The sequence below is a fragment of the Mesoplodon densirostris genome, chromosome 6 (genome assembly GCF_025265405.1).
Source record: "Mesoplodon densirostris isolate mMesDen1 chromosome 6, mMesDen1 primary haplotype, whole genome shotgun sequence".
Lineage (NCBI taxonomy): Eukaryota > Metazoa > Chordata > Mammalia > Artiodactyla > Ziphiidae > Mesoplodon > Mesoplodon densirostris.
The window spans coordinates 124074624-124091490 of NC_082666.1; the positions used below are offsets into that span (position 1 = coordinate 124074624).

Sequence of the window (16867 nt, forward strand, 5' to 3'; positions counted from 1 at the left end):
CCTGCCAATGCAGGGGACACAGGTTCGAGCCCTAGTTCAGGAAGATCCCACATGCCTCGGAGCTGAGCTCTTGAGCCACAACTACTGAGCCCAAGTGCCACAGTTACTGAAGCCCGTACGCCTAGAGCCCATGCTCCGCAACAAGAGAAGCCACCGCAGTGAGAAGCCCACGCACCACAACAAAGAGTAGCCCCCGCTCACTGCAACTAAAAGAAAGCCCGTGTGCAGCAACAAGGACCCAATGTAGCCAAAAATTAAATAAATAAATTTATTCTTTTAAAAAAAGAACCTTAAGACAGGTTCCTGGCATCCAGAAATGTATATTTTAATCATGTTTCATAAGAGGTTAATACGCAGACTATATAAGAATTCCTCAACAACACAAAAACAAACAACTGATCAAAAATGGACAAAGGGGCTTCCTTGGTGGCGCAGTGGTTGAGAATCTGCCTGCCAATGCAGGGGACACGGGTTCGAGCCCTGGTCTGGGAAGATCCCACATGCCGCAGAGCAACTAGGCCCGTGAGCCACAACTGCTGAGCCTGCGCGTCTGGAGCCTGTGCTCCGCAGCAAGAGAGGCCGTGATAGTGAGAGGCCCGTGCACTGCAATGAAGAGTGGACCCCGCGTGTCGCAACTAAAGAAAGCCCTCGCACAGAAACGAAGACCCAACACAGCCATAAATAAATAAATAAAATAAAATAAAAAGGCAAAATTCCTTTAAAAAAATGGACAAAGGACTTGAATACATATTTCTCCAAAGAAGATACACAAATGATCAGTAAGCACATGAAAAGATGCTCCACATCACTACTCACTAGGGAAATGAAAATGATCCCCATGAGATATCACTTTACACCCATTAGGATCACTATTATCAAAACAATAATAACAACAGAAAATAACAAGTGCTGTCGAGCACATGGAGCAATTGGAATCCTTGTGCATTGCGGGTGGAAATGTAATGAAATGGTGCAGCTGCCGTGGAAAACGGTATGGAAGTTCCTCAGAAAGCTAAACATAGAATTACCACATGATCCAGCAATTCCACTTCTGGGCACATACCCAGAAGAACTGGAAGCAGGGACTCAAAACAGATATTTGCACACCCATGTCCATAGCAGCATTATTCACAGTTGCCAAAACGTAGAGGCAACCCAAATGTCCACTGATGGACGACTGCATAAATAAACTGTGGAATATACATACAATGGACTATTACTCAGCCTTAAGAAGGAAGGAAACTTTGATATATGCTACAATTAATGAGCCTTGAGAATATTCTGCTATGTGAAATAAGACAGTCCCCCAAAGACAAATGCTGTACAATTCCAATTACATGAGGTGCCCACAGTAGTCAGATTCACAGAGACAGAAGGTAGAACAGTGGGTGCCAGGGGCTGGGAGGAAGGGAGAGTAGGAAAATAGTGTTTAACTGGTACAGGGTTTCAGTTGGGGAAGATGAAAAATTCCGGGGATGGATGGCAGTGATGGTTTCACCATAAAGTGAATGTACTTAATGCCACTGAACTGTACACTGAAAAATGGTTTAAATGGTACATTTTATGTTATATATATTTTTACCCCAATAAAAGTAAAGAAATTTATATTCAAATTCAGGGAAACAAGACTAATGTGCATAGGACGTTAAATAGCAATACCAGGGAGTGTGTAATGAAGTGTCAGGGAAATGGTACAGCCACAGAGACCTGGCCAGTCCACTTGGACTCAACTTCCCCAGAGAGGCTGGCTCAAGACCTAAGTCCACGGCCTCCAGGGTAAGAACTACCGCTTCAGCAGGACCAGCTGTGTAATTCACAGGGCCCAGCACAAAGCAATTAAGAATTTCACGAGGGCAACAATACTTCAACTAAAAAAAAGAGAATTTCAGGAGGGTGATAGCAGAGCATTGAAACAAGCATGGGTCCTTCTGAGCACTGCACAGGCCAGGCACCCATGAAACCAGCCCCACTCACCGCCACCAGGTGTGGGCAGTAGGTACGTGTCAGCTTACTGGGCTACAGTCTGAACTGTTTCATCAAACACCGACTTAGGTGTTGTTCTGAAAGAGGTATTTTGTGGATACACTTAACATCTACCATGAGTTGACTTTAACTAAAGGAAATTACCCTCAAAAATGTACGTGGGGGCTTCCCTGGTGGCGCAGTGGTTGAGAGTCCGCCTGCCGATGCAGGGGACACGGGTTCGTGCCCCGGTCCGGGAAGATCCCACATGCTGCGGAGCGGCTGGGCCCGTGAGCCATGGCCGCTGAGCCTGCGCGTCCGGAGCCTGTGCTCCGCAATGGGAGAGGCCACAGCAGTGATAGGCCCGCGTACCACAAAAAAAAAAAAAAAAAAAAAAAATGTACGTGGGCCTCATGCAATCAACTGAAAGGCCTTAAAAACAAAAACTTGAGGTTTCTGGGAGAATAAGTTCTGTCTCAAGAGCTCCTGGCTGAGTTTCCAGCCTGTGCGTCTGCCCTACAGATTTCAGGCTTGAGCCAACTCCTTGAAATCAGTCTGACACAAACCTACACGTTGGTTCTATTTCTCTGGAGGACCCTGACTGATACATAAGGAAAGAGATGGATTGGTGAAGTTAATACAAACAAAAGCATGGCAGGCTAAATCCTGAGGCTTGGGAAATGACGGAGTCCGAGTCACTCGCATGTTCTACAGATGAGGAAACAGAGGCTCAGAGAGGTGAGGATACTTGTCCAATGTCACATAGCAAGTTAGGAAAGGCAGTGCCAGTAAACCAAAGTACATCCTGAAGCCCTATATTTTCAGTAGCTGGAATTTAATTTTTAAAATCTATGAATTTTGCATTCTATTTCATTATGTAATTGTGTTTTAAACTTTTGAGTAATGTTCTATTTTCCAAATCTTTAAACGACATTTCCGCCCAAGGCAGGAGTGCCATGTTTGTTGTGTGCTTTTATGGCACCTCACATCTACCCCAGGGGGAGAAGTACAGACATTAAGGAACACACGGTGCAATGGCTTAAGTCCCAAACCCTGAGGTTCAGTAAAACTTCAGTTCCTGGAATGCTGAGGCCAAAGAATGTTCTGGAAATAGACGTTCTAATTACCAGAGAACCCGGGTTCCCTTTCTGGATCAGGCTTTTGATGAATATAATTTACTCTTCCTTTGAGTTGAGATCTTTTGATGCCTGAAGGTCATCCTCCCCCCAAAAAAATTCTCCTTGCAGAGTCCTTTTGATACCCACTGTGTACTGAAGCCATAAATCGGGCTTCTGAAGGCATTGCAAATCCAGATCCACTTTTCTCTCCTGCCTCGCCTCCTCCTGGCCACTGCTGGTCCAGGTTCCCACTGACTGGCTTCTCGTATCTCCCAGCAATGCCCTCAGGTCCAAGCCTCAGGTAGCATGAGCCCCAGTGGCACACACTCTCTTCATCTCAGAGGACTAGAAAAATTGTGGGTGCTGAGGCTCAGAGCCTGTACTTCTAACAGCGAACAGTGATCGCCGGCGTCAGCTAAGGAATCGGCTGGAAGGATGAGGAAGGCGGTCCCCCTGGGCCAGTGTGAAACTAAACCATAGTACAGCATCAGAGCTGTTGGGCCGTGAGCGGCTCTCAGAGTTGAATTTGGGGTGAGCGGTCACCAGCTAGAAGGAACTGTATAAATCTCATCAAGCAGAGTGAGTGAACTCTGGACATCTCCTCCCCTCAGGGCGGCCGCCTGGCCCCAGCACCCCACAAATTCACCGCTGAGAACGGGAGGGCTCCGGGTGAGCTCTGAGGGTCCCAGAAGGATGCACCACCGCTCAGAAAGCCTCCCAAGATGTGGGACATTTAAAAGCCAAGCCAGATGCCCCCTCACTTCAATTGTAGGCGTCTGCATGGGGATAACCCCAAATCTGCAGAGTCAACTTGGCCACCAGCAGGGGTTGGGCCCAGAGGACAGATACGGGGAGGTGGGTGGGTCACCTGACTGGAGGGAGAGAGGGCAGCGAAGCCCAGCCATCAGCGGAGCCAGAGCGCAACTCTGGTCCTTCTCTCAAGGTCTGCATCCGCTGTCAGCCCCGGAACAGGGATTCATGCCGCCCCCTGGTGGCAGCTGTCGGGATCCTTCGAGGTGCGGGCGCAGGCGGGGCAAAGCGTCCCCCTCTGACCTACAGGCATGAAGCTGGCTAGTCCCAAACTCTAAAGCGACCAGGAAAGCCTCAGAGAAGGGAGCAAACCCCAGGGACGCCCTGGAGGAGGGGCAGTGCCGAGAGGGAAGAGATCTCTCCACAAAGGTAGGTTTCACAGTTAGAAGGGGTGTCTCTGGGTCCGCTACTAGGAAGATCTTACCTATAGGTCTCCAGTCACTAAAATGAGGCCAAGGCAGGAGTTATTCCAAGGATGGGGCAGTGGAAGCTGGAAAAACAGCTACGAAGGATAACTACGAAAAATAGTTCCGTGAGGAACCCGTGAACGAAGGGGGAAAAAACACAAGGCAGTGTCTGAGTGAAGCTGCACTAAATACCCAAGCCTGGCTTATCTTCGTTTCTATCCTGAGTTTCCTTCCCCATGTGGCAGGGTCAAGAGCGGCCCAGACATTTCTAGAAAGTTCCCAAAAAGAGTTATCAAAATTGTGGTTTGTTTTAAGTTTTGACATCCACAAATGGATGTTTTTACACACACAGAGTGAGAGAATGTTACACTAGGCTCCAGATAATTGCTCTTTTAAAAAATGATACCTTGGGACTTCCCTGGAGGTCTGTCCAGGGGTTAAGACTCCGAGATGCCACTGCAGGGGGCAGGGGTTCCATCCTTGGTCAGGGAACTAAGATACCCCCATGACGCAGGGCACGGCCAAAAAAAAATTTTTTTTTTAATTAAAAAAAAAAGAATGATACCTTGTGCACTCTGGGCAGGTGGGCTGGGGAGGGGTCGCAGGCTTGAATCTGGGGAATGAACGCCTTCCTTCGGTGCTGTGAGTGCATCTCTGTGATTTTATACCTGTGCACGAAGCCCTTCCTAAAGAGGGCAAAAGCCTCTTTATGGATGTGAGGCTGGAGTAAGTGGTCCACCCGTCACCCACACCGCCGTGATGTGCCTGTGTGGCGGTCAGCCTGGGTCAGGTGCTCGTTTTTATTGAATTGGTCTCCAAAGGGTCTGGATATCAAGCGGAGGTTGTAGGAGAAGTCTGGTCCCAGCTGAAGGTCGCTATCTTTACTCCTTTGGTGCTGGAGGCAACAAACAGATGAGGGCAAGTAAAGTGCTGACTGTCTCCATTCCCTCTCCTAGCCTGAGTGAGTCCCCTTCCCCAACCTCGGAGTGGACTTGACCTGGCTGGAGGCAACTGTTGACCGAGGCCTCAGAGTGGTGGGTGCAGGGCGGGAGGCGCTGGACCAACGGCCGTCACCCCACCCCAACCTGTGCAGTGTCATCCTCCGGGAGGATTCTGACCGAGGGGTTGAGATATCCCAGAGGCAAACAGAGAGTTCATTATTAACCTCCTAAATTGTTCCACTTGGCCTGGCATTCACTTGCTATCATATTGACTGATTTGGTAATCATCAGTTCTATTAATAAATTCTGCAGACCCGAGTCCCTCTCAAGCTCTCTTTAGATCCATTTCATACTTCCTGGGTTTGCCAAGCTATCCTGTCACAGCGAGAAAATCCCGGGCACATGCTGGATCTAGAGAGGATCCTAAGGTGGGAGCCTGGACAGCGAGGGCCCCATGGACCCCAGAATCAGACCTGGGTTTGATCCCAATTCTGCATGACTGCAGATACATGGTCCTTATTATGTCTACACCCGCACTCCCAGTGACCTCTCCCCCATCCACTTCCTGTCTGCACCTCATGCTCAGCTGTGGATGCGACTCCGGGAATCTGTTTATGGTGGAGTTTCGATTGCTTTGGAGGCACAAACGTGAAACAGTTTGATTCACTCTGACCGCTGTTCCCATCACTTAAGCTCATGCCGATTGGATTTTCTCTTCCTGAAAAGGTCACGCTTACTAAAACGACCCAAAGTTTTCTATGGAACGTCACCCTCCCATCCAAAGCAAAACTCTTTGCCTCCCGCATCAAGGGAGGAGGGGTGGAGGAGGTGAGGGGCACACAGGCTGCCCTCCTCCCGTTCTGAGCAGAGCAGGGAGGGGGCGTGGTCCCACGCTGGACCCCGGTGTCCTCGCTACTGGGCAAGCTCCTCTGAGGTGAGGCGGGGTCTTGCTTGGTCTGTTGACCCGGCTGCTACTACCGAGTGGTCTCTTCTCCTCCTAGACAAGTGGACGGTGTCCTTGGGCCAGCCTTGAACTTGGTGCTTGTGTCCTCCTTAGGCCCCTGCCAGCAGTCTAAGCCTCCCGCGCCCTTGGGGTGGGACAAAGTTTCTCTTCCGTGGTGAGCATTTGCCTCCAATCCCGTCAACTGTGACTCTGTGACCTTGTAACCCCAGGGGAGGTGATGCCTAAAGGAGACTAATTGGAGGCCTTTGGGGGAAGGGAAGCCCTAGCCAAGTGGCCCCTGTCAAGCCCACCCTCACCACTAGGTGGCGAGCTCTGCTTGGCGCACTCTGGCGGGGCTTCCGGGCTCCCACGGCTCCCCTATTCCCCACCCCTTCACAGTGCAGGGCTGCAAGCCGGGGTCCCCGCCTGTAGTCTCTGTGGGCCACAAGGAACTGGGGTGGGGGTCTTCTCCCCTCTAGGCCTCACTGTCACAGGGCATTTCTCTAATGAAGGCTACTCCTGGAAGCCTTTGTGCTGTGCAGGGGGGAAATAACCCCTGCCCTGAGGGGAACTGCAGGGACCCGATGGGATTACACAAAAGCAATTGGCCCAGGCGTTAGAGCACTGTGGTTGGCCCAGGGCTGCTGGTTACAGTTGCCCAAGCTGCACACGGCACAACTCTGGGGTCATTGCACCTCATCAGAGATGATATATAATTACAATTTTCTGGCAGAAGGCTGTCAAGTGTCAACGTAGAGGCTGACAGTGGATTTGTACCACTCCCCTTGCCAGGCAGGGGACAAGCCCTCTCTTCTCAGAAGATCAAGCCCTGCTCCCATTCTGCTGCAAGGATCCTAGAAGCCAGAAACCAACATCTCATTTCCTGCCTCGGACTTTCTGGGGCCTCAGGCTGGAACTTCTGTTGGGGATGGAGGGACGTCCACGGACCCTCAAACCAGGCCACTCTGCAAAGAAGGAAGGGGGGGGAAAGGGGGTCCCAGTGAAACCGAGTCAGCTTTAGCCTCTGAATTTTAAGGGGCAGGTCTAGGAGAGTTTAAAGGAGGTTGTGTAAAAAAGAAGCAACAACTTGGGGTCATGACTGCCAGCATCCAGCAACATAATGGAAAACAGAAAATAATTTTTGAAACATAAGCTGTGACAATTATGTAATATATAATTTACAATTATGGTCATTTTAGCAAATGCCTTCTGAACCATAACCCTAATTAAGGTTATGGTATATCTTTAAGTGAATCACCCTGACTTTACTCTGAACTTCCTTGATAGCAATACTAAAGTACTAGCTTCTGTGGACATATACTAAGCCATGGAGTTTGTTGCTTGTGTGGCAGGGTTGCTGATAACTTAGAAAGGAGAAACAAGGAATGGTAAACTAAGAATATTTTAAGCTTTTAATTTACATGTGGCCTTTGCTACAAACCTGGGATGCATCCAGTTGGCTTTTATTTCCATTTGAAGTGTATTTGATGAACAGAATTCTGTAGAGAAGATTCATAAATGGAGAGGCTTCTTAATGTGAAGTACCGCGGTGAGTCACTGCCACCTGCTGGCAACGTAGGGTCCTGCAGGCCAGCTACGTTTCAGAGTGAGGGGTGAATAGTCATCACGAGAAACCCAGGCAGAGGAGAAATTCCTGGGGTTGAGGGAAAGATATAAAGGTTGTATAGACAAACAGTGGCCAATCAATGCCACAGTCAAGAAGGTGCCTCAGGGATTCTAGGCTCTTACAACTAAAAGAAAATTACCTCGTTTTGTTTTGGGGGGGACTACTTTTTCCATAAGGAAAATATCAATTATGTATGGAAATAACTGGTATGCCTTATTTTTACCCGTTCTGCACGCTAATTTTCAATGTATTCCTTCAGGGTATCACCCCCCCCCCCATCAGAATATGTATCTGCTTTATAATGGAATGGAAAAGATTCAGTTTTCAGAACCGTATTTTTAGCTGGCTATAGGGAACATCTCTCTTCCTAAAAGCAAGAAGTCTTTGAACTGGGTCAACCTCACTGTCCCACTCCTTTTATTCTCAACTCTATGAGAATATACCATCTTAGCCATTGCTTTTTCTTTTCTCCTTTTTTCTTCCACACCCAAATGAAGGTGTGTGGGAGATTTAAAAAAAAAAAACAAACCCAAACAAAAATAGCATAAAGAGGACACAGCAGAGCATTCAGATTACAAGGCGGTTTATTGAGTTAGTGGTACGCGGGGAAGTTCTTCCCGTGATCAGCAAATGCAGGCATTACAGTGCAAATCCAGAGGGAGAAGCTGGGTGCGGTCAGGAGGGCCTCGAGCCCAGGGCCTGATCAGCTGGGGACGGACGTGCAGAGCTCTCTAGAGGGGACTGTGGCTCATGGCGGGGGCAGCTGGACGCAGACACCCCCATACTTGGAAAAGCAACGTTCACGTCTCACTCCTCCCTGAAAAAGAAGGCGGGGAGGGGAAGTTGAGGCCTGATATTCATGGAGAGGCAGCAGCCAACACTCCAATTCTTATCAACCCAGAAGAAACATCCTCCAAAGGAAGGAGAAAATTCCCAGTAACTTCGTGGCTTCCTGCCTGCGCTGTGGCTGCCGGAGCAGCAATTCCCAGGCCAGGTCCTCTGCCCTTTTCTCAGTCCCCAGGGACCTGCTGGGCCCAGAGGGACCACAGGTGAGGCTCGCACACTCACCGGCTCTTCTGGCGGTATTGCTGTAGCGCTTTCTCTGCCACGGTCTCCATAAACTTAGGATTGGAGACTTCTTGTGGGACCATCACAGGGAAGGGGTAGGAATCAAAGAGCTGCACGACCACCTTAGTGAGGCCGGAGGGAACGCTGGGGTCGGAACTGTGGGAATTCACCTAAAAGGAGAGAAGTCAGGAGAGGGCGGAAAGAACAGTCAATCAACACGGACTCATTTGGCACCTGAAGTCAGGCTTAATTCAGATCAGTGGACCCCTTTGCTTTTTACTGACCTCGACATCTATACAACTTGGTGAACAGAAATGCCCTAATGCAGAGACCCTCGTTTGTGGGTGTAAATATCATTCACGAAGGACCAACCCGGGGGAGCCCCACCGAGTAAAACATGTTTCCTTTGAGGAGCCACTGGCCACGCAGTGGTAGAAGAGGAATCAGGGAAAGAAAAAGAAAAGGTTCCCAGCGCTAGAGGGAAGCTTCTTATCGCTGGAGGAGAACGATGGGCCAATTCATGAGCCATCCTAGGCAGGACAGGGCAGCAAGGCAGCTCCCCAGAAAGAGCACTAGCTCTGCAGCCGGGCAGACAGGTTCAAACACACACCCAGGTGATCACCCTCCAGATAGGAGACCTGGGTAAGCTGTTGAACCTCTCAGTTTCCTCATCTGTAAAATGGGTTCATGACATTCCACGTCGCTGAGTGATGAGGTTTCCACGCACCACTGGACCTGAGGTTTTTGTTTCCTGCCATAGGACAAATGCTCAGTGAAAAGCAGACAAGCCCTCTTGAATGTCTTCACCCTATTTCAGCCCTGGGGCAGGATCACATGAGCTCCAGACAACACCTTGAGCCCAGCTTCAGCGTGTGGCCAGGATAGACTCACCGTGGAAACCTGGAGATAGTGCTGGCTGTCACTGTGCGTGAGGTTGGCCAGCTGGGACACCCAGGTGAACTGCTCGTTCAGCTGCTTCAGCAGCGAGGACGTGTTCAGCATCTTCTGCTGGTAGGACTGGAGCAGCTGGTCATAAAGCTTGCTGAACTTCTCCGCCAGCTGCAGGGATATGTTCAGCTGCTGGCGAAGCTGCAGCTGAGAGGAGTCGTTGGCTGAACAGTCTGCCCGGAGATAAAAAAAAAAAAAAAAAAAGACAAACGACAGAAACGTGAAGGAAGAGCTAAAAAGGGATGAAAACAAATGGCAACCAGTTCACGCAGCCAGGACCTAAGGCAGAGCTAAGGCAGAGCTACTCCAAGCTCCAGTCCACCAAGCGTTCGCTAGCAGCCCAAGACAAAACAGACAGCTCGCCCGGAATGTAAGTCAGCACGCGCAGCCTTCATTGAGAAAGTCTGGCTCTGGGAGACAATGTCAGCTGGACTAAACTGTCTCAGTGACATCACTGATTTCTCTTTGGGTGCAAGACCCTGCCTCCTTGGGGACCAGCAATGAGGGGCACTGCCCACACCTCAAGAAGCATGGACCTCAGGGCTCCACGTTCTCAGACCTCACTGCCCTCCTCCCTCCATTAGTCATTTCAGGAAACGGTGGATGTTACTTGTAGCTGCCATTTGCATGGTACCTGCTATGTACCAGGCACCACCAAGCGCTCTGGATAGCCGTGATCTCTAATAGTCAGATGTATTCTGACGTTAAGTATTATCAATAATGAAACTGAGGACCAGAGCCGTAAATCATTTGCCTAAAGTCATAGGATGAACGATTTGCGAGGGCAGGATGTTGAACCCTGGGCTTTAACTCCTCAACTTGGGCTCTTCCTACTCTGAGTCTATGGTTCTGGAAAATTCTCCAAGCTTGCCTATATCTATAGAGTTGGAAATTCTGGCCCCAAGAGCCTGGGTAGCAGAAGAGTCGGTCAGGACCCTCGGGCCACAGAGCACAGTAGCCTGGGGTTGGGCATCCGGGCTTGCCCACCTGCCCACCATGGCTGGTCGCCAAGCTCACCAGAGAGCAGGGAAGTTCATTGCTTTTGGTCACCAAGTGCCCACTGCAGGTTGTCAGGTGGATAAGAGCTGGAAACTACCCACTCTCTCTCTCTCTCAAAACTACTGTTTTTCTCTCCCTTGATTTTTGAAAAATATCCCCAAAAGAGCACATCAAACCCAAGCAAGTCAGGGGAAAGGGGGAGTTCTTTGCACACTTCACCATGGTGGCTGTAATGATTTCTACTAAAATAAATGTCAGGTGGGGCAAGACATAGGATTATTAACAATAAACTGGGTTGAAAAAGATATATAATGACGAAACGTAACTCTTCTTACCAGGGAATCATTGAAAATAAGGACAGTCATGGAGAACTGGGTAGCAGTCTAGAGCAGTGGCTCTCACCTGGGACGGTGCTGTCCCCAGGGATGTTTGACAAGGTCTGAAAACCTTTTTGGTGTCACAACTGGGGTGAGGGTGGGAGGCTACTGGCCTCCAGTGGGTAGAGGCCAGGGATGCTGCTAAACATCCCACAGTGCACAGGACAGCCCGCCACAAAGAAGGATCTGGTCTAAAACGCCAGTAGTATCAAAGTTGTGAAATTCCAGTCTGGAGGTCCCGGGTAGCACATGCTCAAATGGCTGCAAGCACCTTAGATAAGATGTCATAAGTCTTCCTCAATGTAGAAAAGAAAACCACTGTTTCAGGAAGCTGTGATCAGTGAACATTAAGATCAGGGCCAGGGGCACCCATCTGAGCTTGGGGATCTGTAGGTCTCTTCTTCTGGCCCTAACGTGACTTTCTCACGGTGTGATTTACACTCTTCTAATCACGGTATTTTATGGGATAAACCCAGGAGGTTGTGTACTCACCTCTCGCTTCTTCATAGATCAGCCTCTTACAGCACTTGTATTTCATTTGCAGTAGCTTCTAAAATCACAGCAATGAGACTAGGAATACTTAACTAGACTCTGAAGGCCTTAATACCCAAAAAGTATTAAGAGCAAAGCCGTAAGATCGATCCGCTCGGTACAAGGGAAACAATGAACTTTTTCCGAGCATAGACTGTTGTGGGCCAGGAAACGTTTCGCGGCTTTTATAGGTGCTATTTCCAAGTAAGAAGAATTTAGCCCCCCTGATAAAACCGAAGGAAACAGCGGAAGGGAGGTATTTCCTCTGCCTCAGGGACCAACCTACCAAAGGTAAAGTTGCCGGGAAGCTAGGGTACCACTAGGAGAGACCCACGTGTTCAGGGTAGAGAACACAGCAGGACTGGTTGGGAACACACGTCACAAACGCCCCCAGGGCGTCGTGTAATCTTGGGCAGGTCACCAACCTTCTCTGACTGAGTTCCCTGCTCTGTAAGCCAGGGATGAGAACTGTAGCCACCCCGGTTATTCCAGGGAAAAGAGTAAATGTTTTAAAAGTGCTTACAAGGGTGTTTAGTAACACACACATGGGAAGAGTTTGTTTAACAGAATCCACACTGCCTAAACTCTCACTGTCTGCAGCAAAACGTGAGGACGTGTACCAGGTTTGGCCCTTGGGAACAGACAAACCGGGGGAAGTCAAAGGATGGCAGCTCTTTGGAAAAGCACGGCAGCTCCTGCCACCGTCGGCCTGCTAACCGTGAGCTGGATCCTGTGATAAGCACCTTGTATTCTGTCTCCTGACTTCAGGGACAGCCCCTCATCTTAACCCGCGACCCCAGATGGGGACCCAAGCAGAGCCAGGCAAAGGACTCCCCCACCCAGAGTCACAGCTGGAAGGCAGCAGAACTGGCATTTGAACTCCCATCCGTCTGAGCCCATAAAAGCCGCCCTAGTGAGGTGATGGAGACCCGAGGACACAAGAGACCACGGGGCCCCCCCGACTCACCCATGGACAAGATCTCCTGGCACTTTTCACACTGGTCCTTCATCTTCAGGCATCCCGTGGAGTTGTGGCGGATTTCCTTGCACACGGTGCGGTCACTGCTGTTTTCTGGAAACACACAAGGGAAAGTCAGACAGAGCGACACAGAGATGGACCACCGCGATCTCCCAGAGCCCTTCCACACTACTGTCTGGCCCTTTGACATGGTTCTGCGGGCAGAGCAGGTTGGACTCTGGTTGTTTGCCTGCAGACACAGGCTCGGATTGGGGCTCCCTGCAGCGGGACCACCAGGGCCCCCTGAGCTGGGTTCGGCCCCCTCCCCCACCATCCCCACCTGCTGGCACATCTCCTGCCTGCTCGTACTTCTCTTTGGCATCATAACCCGTTCTGCTCTGCATTCTGTCTGGCTCATTTCTCTCCCCAGGCCAGACAGCAAGCACCTTGAAGGCAGGAATAGGATCCACCTTAGAACCTCCTTATAACACAGGGAGCCCCCCTTTATGGATATGCAGTAAACTCCTTGTTCAAGTCAATACCCTCCTGTGTTTCCAATCCGTTTCAAGCCACAGCCCAGTGCCAGTTAAACTGTAGCATTTAGGAGATGGGGGTGGCCAACGAGTATCTATTGGTTCAATGAAGGAAATCCCTTCTGAAAGTTTTGGCTTCTCGTGTCCATGTTAGAGTTCCTTCATTCAAAATATATTCATTGTGTGCCCATTCTCTGCCAGACCCTAAGGTTACAGCCACAAACAGCTTTCTTAACTGTACCATGAGCTGATTATATAATTTGTCGCCAATATATGCATGGCATCCACATAAAGCCACCTGAGTTTCCAAGACAAAGGGGTCTAGTTCTCTAGAGGAAATAGTCAATGTCATGTCCTCCAGTTGCTAGAAGGGGCTTGGTACACTGAAAGAACAGATTCCGAATCCTGCAGGGCTAGATTTGACCGGCTCCCAGTTTATCAGCTGCGAACCCTTGGACCTTCTCCTTTACCATCCTGTCATACTTTTCTCCCCATCAAACCAGGATGAGAGCACCCTCCCCAGGTTTCTGGGGGTGGAATTCAGATGACACACGCCAAGCCCCGGCCACAGTTCTGAGCATCTAACAGGTTAGCATCTCAATGAACTGTGAGTTCCCATCCCATCCTTCTAACCTCCTGGGAATTCTGCCATCGGGAAATGGTAGGGAATTCTATGCATGTGGGCATCCATGGCCTGCTGGGCCTGGTGGATCATGTCAAAGAAGGGCTGAAACACGTCATGGAAGTTCAGGGGTTCCATCAAGGGGAAAGGCATGACATTCCGGGCGAAGCGGGACTTGGGATTGAAGAAGAGCGATCCCCTTGGGAACGAGCCGAAGGGCGAGTAGTACTGAGTGTCCTGGAACTTCCGGGGAAAGAACCGGTCCTGGAAGAGCTCGTCCATGATGCTGGATGCACGGCTGAAGCTGTCCTCCATGGCGTCCATCACGTGGCCCTGCTGCCGGTCATTCTCCAGCAGGGAGTCAATGCGGTCACCGTTGATCCACAAGTAGAAGGGGGAGCTCTGGTTCAGGAACTCCTCGATCTGTGACAGGAGACAGGGGACAGTCAGGGGTGCTTCCGCCTTGTCAAGATGGGCCAGGCCCAGCCCCTCCTGCCTGCACCCGGGGCAACTCAGAGTCACAGCAGGTGGCAGAAGGCCAGGCTGGGACGGGCTCCCCATCTCTGAACTGTCCAGGTCAGTGCCTTTCCATTCTACTGACCCCGAGGGGAAGAGTTTAGGAAGACCTGCGAGGCTGAGAGAGTCACAGGGCCCGTCACATGAGACTAGTCTGCCGTCCTCTTTGGCCACTGGTGATCCCCAAGGCTGCTCAGCCAAGGGCCAACTGATGGGACTCCTGGAAAGGGCAAAATTCATGAGCCCTAGCTGAGCAAGGCCCGCAGGGTAGGGAGGATCAATAATAGGGTACTAAAAATTCTTAATTCCTTCTGTTTAAGTGGATGCAGGGCTCTGCCATACCGTGGAGCCATGTGTTACGTTAGGCAGCTAATAATTGTTGAATGAGAGTCTTCGAAGATGGCAAATACCTGGCACAGGTGCTTTTCATGACTCCACATTACTGCACTCATAGCAGACATTACCAATTGATCACAGCGCTCTGGGCCCAAATGCATCCAGAACTAATCAATTGCATCCGGCATGTGAAATGAAGCTGTGATATTGTGATTTATCATAAGAAAATATATATTTGGTCTGGTCCTTGACAAAGAGGTCCTAAAGCCCTTGGAATTTCCTGTGATAAGAGCAATAAAGGTGTCTTTTGTTGTGTTAGTGAGGTGACTTTTCGGAAAGCACCTAGGGATGGGGGCTGGTCACCAGGGGAGCCAACCCTAGGATTAGAGGGTTGGAACTTTCAGCCCCACCCCCCTGATTTCCAAGGAGGGGAGAGGGGCTGGACCTTGAATCAATGACCAATGGTCAATGATTTAATCAATCGTACCTATGTAATGATGCCTCCATTAAACCCAGAAGGATGGGCTTGGGGAGCTTCTGGGTTGATGAACACATGTGCCAATGAGATGCAGGAGACTGTTGAACTCGAAGAGGGCATGGAAGTTCCCCATCCTTTCCCCATCCCTCCCTCTGGGCATCTCTTCCATCTGGCTGTTTCTGAGTTATAACCTTTTATAACACACCAATAATCTAGTATGTAAAATGTTTCTCTGAGTTCTATGAGCTCCTCTAGCAAATTAATTGAACCCAAGGAGGCGGTCATGGGAACCTCTAATCTACAGCCAGTCCATCAGAAACACAGGTGACCACCTGGACTTGTGATCAGCGGCTGAAGTTGGGGGTGGGGATGAGGAGGCGTCCTGTGGGACTGAGCCCTGAGCCCGTGGGGTCCGACGCTGTCTCTGGGTAGACAGAGTCAGAGCTGAGTTCAACTGCAGGACACCCAGCTGGTGCGGGAGAAATGCTTGATGGGGAAATCCCCACACTTGGAATTGGGTGCAGAATCAAAGAAGCATATTCAGTTCTCCTCACTGCCCAACCAGAGCCCAGGCTGTGCTGAAGAAGCGGGGCCCCTTGTCACCTGTTGGCCAACCAGTCCCGAGCCGCTTCTGCAGACACGCGCGTAGAACTTCATGCAGGTCTGTTTCAGGCAAGGCTTACACTCCTCCCAGAGGGCCGTCATGGTCTCGTTGCACACCCCCTGGGATGCCTTCAGTTTTGTTTCAGAATCCTTGGTATCATTCAGGGCATCCTACAGGAGGACCCAGGCTGGGTTATAGCAACAGAAACCACGGCTTCCCCTTCCCCAAGCAGGCACAGTGGTGCTGGCCCCCTGGCCCAACCTGGCCACATGGGGTGCGTATTTCCACCCCTGCTCTGGCTCACATGTTCCCGCATCTGCCCACCTGGAATTCCCTCCCCATCTGGCTTTAAACGTCCTCTCGTCTTCAAGATCCAACTGCTCCTTAGTCCTTTCCAGCCATTAGAGCCCATCTGGACAGCTCCTTTCTCTGATGCTGCACTTACCGTCTTTACCCCAGGACTTCCCTCTCGCTAATACCCCACTTTCTAGTCTCAACTTCTGGAATTTAAATGTCATCTTTCAAAGCTTCCCTGAATCTTATTTCTCTATTGCAACCATGGTCCCCAGCATGCCACGGGAATAGGTAAGCTTCCGAAATTAAAGTCACCACTACTACCAAAACTCTCCAAGATGACCATGACATTTGATCCAGTAATTCTACAAGAATCTATCCCAAGGAATTCCTGCAATAAAGGAAAAATCCATATGCTTGAAGGTATCTGTTACAATATTCATGTGTGGCAACAAAAATACTGGAATCAACCCCAATGCTCAAAACGAGGGGACAAGTTAAGGAAACTGTGGTACCTACGAAAGGTAGATAGGACAGCATTCCGGGGGAGGTTTGTAATAAGCTTTAAATATTATAATAAGCATTTTTCATGTTAAAAATTCATGAGTTTGAGTATAACCACTGTCCAAAAGGTACAGAGGAGAAAATGTAGTAAGAAATAGATCAAATGTTAAGTGAATTGTCCTTAGGTAAAAGGGTTATGGAAAAACTTCTGCTTTTCTATATTAAAATCTTGATAAATGAGTGTATTACTCTTCAAAGAATTAAGTAGACCATCCATACCCCAAAGCAAAG

At 49.8% G+C, this 16867-nt stretch overlaps 1 protein-coding gene across 4 annotated transcripts in view; it reads right to left on the reverse strand.

The window, feature by feature from the left end:
• Positions 1-8374: 8374 nt before the first annotated feature.
• The window catches only part of CLU (clusterin), a 29576-nt gene continuing 21083 nt past the window's right edge, over positions 8375-16867 (reverse strand). For all 4 annotated transcript variants that reach the window (XM_060102603.1, XM_060102604.1, XM_060102605.1 and 1 more), the window contains 6 exons: positions 15778-15948; positions 13856-14267; positions 12699-12803; positions 9768-9997; positions 8877-9046; positions 8375-8625 (listed from right to left, as the gene is read on the reverse strand). In XM_060102603.1, the coding sequence (XP_059958586.1) occupies positions 8616-8625; positions 8877-9046; positions 9768-9997; positions 12699-12803; positions 13856-14267; positions 15778-15948 (1098 nt within the window). In that variant the 3' untranslated portion in view covers positions 8375-8615. The remainder of the gene's footprint in view (positions 8626-8876; positions 9047-9767; positions 9998-12698; positions 12804-13855; positions 14268-15777; positions 15949-16867) is intronic.